Source organism: Colletotrichum siamense, assembly GCF_013390195.1.
Source record: "Colletotrichum siamense strain Cg363 chromosome Unknown KSG_Cg363_contig15, whole genome shotgun sequence".
Taxonomy (NCBI): Eukaryota; Fungi; Ascomycota; class Sordariomycetes; order Glomerellales; family Glomerellaceae; genus Colletotrichum; species Colletotrichum siamense.
In genome coordinates, this window is record NW_023501028.1 from 274,012 (window position 1) to 277,793 (window position 3,782).

The following is a 3,782-nucleotide window of genomic DNA, read 5'->3' on the forward strand; positions in this document are numbered from 1 at the left end:
CTGGGTCTTTGGGTCAGAAAATCCGGCACCAGAAGCTTGTGCCGGCCATATCAGTACTTTGTGGTTCCGCCGGCTGAAGTCAACCAACGGTGTGTGGCTGGTCGGCAGCTCATAGCGGTTCGGACGCAGCTGTTCAGACGATGCGATGCGTAACCACGACGTGCTTGCGCTGACCAAGCTGCGTCCAAGTCAAGCCTGCCTCCCTCTAGTGCCACGCCACTGATAGGGGCATTCCAGTGTCACATTGGAAAATCCCTCACTGAGGTAGAGTAAGGACATTGTGTTATCCTGTGGCCAGTCAGGCGATGCACCCATTCCCGTTGCAACCACATAGCCATGAAACGGGGATCCATGCATGTTCTCTGCCATTCCATCCCGCGTCACATCTCGACGGCCATGGAAGACGTCGTACAGTCTTTAAATCGATTGAAATTAACTGCTAGACATTGCTCCTGCCAGCGTGCATGTATTTTGAAGCCATGGGACACTACTTGCAACGTCTTTGTCGTGACATCAATCCCATTTGGGGCCCGTCCGTCTGTGCCACCTCCGTCCGATCCTCTGCGCGGTCAAATACCACTCCTGATTGAAGTCACATCCCAACTGTTCAAACGATCTGCCTGGTTTGCCAAACCGTCTTGTCATGGAAATCATGCCATGTCTCCTGTGCCTGGCAGAGGACGAAGACCGCCAGCGGGAACCCTGGCTCCCTTCCAATTCTTGATTGCGTCTGGGCACACCTGGTGAGCAGGCAGCCAAATGGGACTGTACCCGACGTACTCCACCAAGTACTCGTCCTCTTTATCACTGCCCTCGGTATCCTCCTCGTCCCCGTCTGAATCATCATCGCTGTCCAGGTCTGGGTCCTCGCCGCCTGCAGCGTCGCCGTCGTTGACATCGCTTGCCTCGATCGTGCGACAATCGGGCCCTTGCTCCTCCTCCTCATCGGTATCGTAGTCCTGACTCCAGGCAATCTTGCTGATGATGCATTCGAGAACAAAAGGACCTCTGACAGGGTCCAGGCCAAGCTTCTCGGATCGCGTGTTGACCCCGTCCGGCGACCAGTATGCCAAGACAGCCTTCTTGTGGTCGCGGCTGTCCCACAATTTCTTCTCCCTGGCCCAAGTCGTTCCTCCGGCGTGGCAGCCCTAGTGCACGAGGAGTTCGATGACGGACTTGGGCGAGATGCAGCGGTGGTCGCTGATGTCGGTGATGGGACACCTCAGGTCTAAATGGCAGTGCGGGTTGTCTTTGGGTGCAGCTTTCGACATGGCGGATGTTTGGTTGGATTGTTGAGTTCGGTAGCAAAATCGTGCGGGAGACGGTGCTTCTTTGACTTGGAAGGAGGGTGAAACTGCTTGTGAAGGTGGTGTCTCGTCGCAATTCAGGCCTTGGTGGTTGAGAACTGATGAGAAGCAAGGCGTCGCAATTGAGTTGATCGGCAGTCGTGCGTGCTGCAGGGTGGAGGGCTAACCAGTCGGCCAGTCAGTGGGAGCGCCGTGTCCAATTTGGGTAGGTGCCTTCCGCGTGTCTGACAGTGGAGTGTGTGGTACACTGGCCCGCTTTCTTGTCTGGGAAGGTACGTACTGACAAATTGACTTAGATGTGTATTAACTACGTATCCCTGGGCATAGGCAAAAACTCTGCGCGCGGTTTTCGCAGGGCCTATTACTCTCATTAGGCGGATTATCTATTTATTTAGGCTGCCCCCTAGTAGCTAAGAAGTACTATTTTAACCCCTATAATCTAATATACCCCCTTAGGGATAATTAGTGTAATTATATAGTTATCTTTATAGCTTAATTAAGTGTTTCTAAATAGCTTTAATTACTTCTTATTATTATAGTTTTAATAGTTTTATAGGTTATAAAATAATAGCTTTTCTTACTATAAGTAATTAGAATAGTAAAATAAAGTATTTTCTATTTTACTTAACTAGTTTAAAGTTTTTAATTAGTTATAGTTTTACTAACTACTTTAGCTCTTTTTAAAAATAAGAAAGTAAATAAATAATTTTTTACTATTTATATTTTTTATTATTTTTTTTCTTTTTTTTTTTTAGTTTTTAAGATTTTATAAATTATATATTATTTTTATACTACCTTTTTACTACTATATTAATACTTACTTTAAGTAGATTAAATACTTTATAATATCTTTTTATAGTATTTTTAATACTAAATATAAAGCTTATTTTATTATTTTTTATACTAGCTATATATATATACTTAAAACTCTTAAGTATTATTATTTAGCTTACTTCTTTTTTAACTTCTCTAATAACTTTAAAGAAAATAAGCTAGCTTCTTTTATTAATTCTAATTATTAGTTTATACTCTTTTTATAAATATTTTTTATTATTAATCCTCTTTTTATAGTTTTTATCTTTATTTTACTTATTTACTTTTCTAGTTATATTAAGTATTTTACTACTTAGCTTATTAAAAAAGAAGATTTTAATAATAACTAAGTTAAAGAAACCTCTATTAAAAAGAAGTATAACTACCCCTCTAATATTTAACGTTAAGCTAAGAAAGAGGCTAAAGAGAAGAAAGAGATTAAAGAAACTAAAGCTTTTACTTTCTCTCTTACTAAATAGAAAAAAAAAGATTATACTACTAAATACTTTATTAAGTATATTACTACTAAAAAAAGAAATAAAAGAAAAAAGAAGCTACTTTCTAAGCTATTTATATTAATATAGAGATTATTACTATTATTATTATTAGTAAAGAAGAGGAAGAAGAAGAAAAGAGTAAAGTTATTATAAGTATTAATAACTTTTTTAACTTTATAGACTTCTCTCTTAAGTTAGAAGATAAGTTCTATTTTAGTTACTCTCTCTCTTTTAATAAAAGCTATTTATATTTTAGTTACTACCTCTTTAGTAAAAATATTTATTATTACTACTATATAAAGGGTAGTAGCTACTTTATAAGTATTAAGGAGATTATTACTCTTTATTATAAGCTTTATAAAATAAAGGAATATATTAAAAGTAATAAGTTTATTTTAGCTAAAGTATAAATTATCCCTTATTAAGTGTTTCTATATAGTTATTAATTTTTTATAGAGAATTAGTATTACTTAAGAGGACCTTTAAGATATTATTTATAAAGTTATTATAGCTTATAAAGCTATTAAGAAGTAAGGTATTACCTCTCTTAAGTATACTTTATATATTTATTACTCTATTTTAGTTTTTATACTTTTTATTATTATACCTCCTCTTAGCTTATTTCCTCTTTATTTAGAGACTTTAGTTTATACTTCTTTTACTTTTTTAAATATTTTCTTTAGTTTTTACTCTACTTTAAGTTATATTTAAAGTACTATTATAGCTATTTATTATAACTTTAACTATACTCTTTTTTATACTTTTAAGTTTAACTATATTAATTTTAAGGAGTTCTATAATTAGCTTAATACTTTTAAATTAGCTATCTCTTTAGCTACTTCTTATAAAGTTATCCTTTTTATTTTTACTCCTAAAAATATTTAAACGTTCTTATTTTATAGTTTCTTAATATCTTAAGAGCTTTAGCTTAAGATAGTTCTACTTTTAAGTTATAAATTTATAGATATTTAGTTTCTTTAGTAGTTTTCTACTTTAAATAGAAGTTTTTTTATACTCTCTACTTTTTATTTCTATAATTCTCTATATTTATTATATAAAGTTATCTTAAATATTTTCTTTCTCTATTTCTTTCTTTTAGCTCTCTTTATCTCTTTTAAGCTTAGAAGTATAGTTTTTTTTAAGGGTTTCTTCTTAACTAGCTATT

The 3,782-nt window shown here is 35.2% G+C and overlaps 1 protein-coding gene across 1 annotated transcript; it reads right to left on the reverse strand.

Moving 5' to 3' along the window:
- Positions 1-650: 650 nt before the first annotated feature.
- CGCS363_v015077 (uncharacterized protein) lies at positions 651-1,271 on the reverse strand (the record flags this gene model as incomplete). Its single annotated transcript, XM_036646926.1, has 2 exons — positions 651-1,116; positions 1,177-1,271. The coding sequence occupies 2 exons, from the start codon at positions 1,269-1,271 to the stop codon at positions 651-653; spliced, it is 561 nt and encodes a 186-aa protein (XP_036487851.1).
- Positions 1,272-3,782: the final 2,511 nt, after the last annotated feature.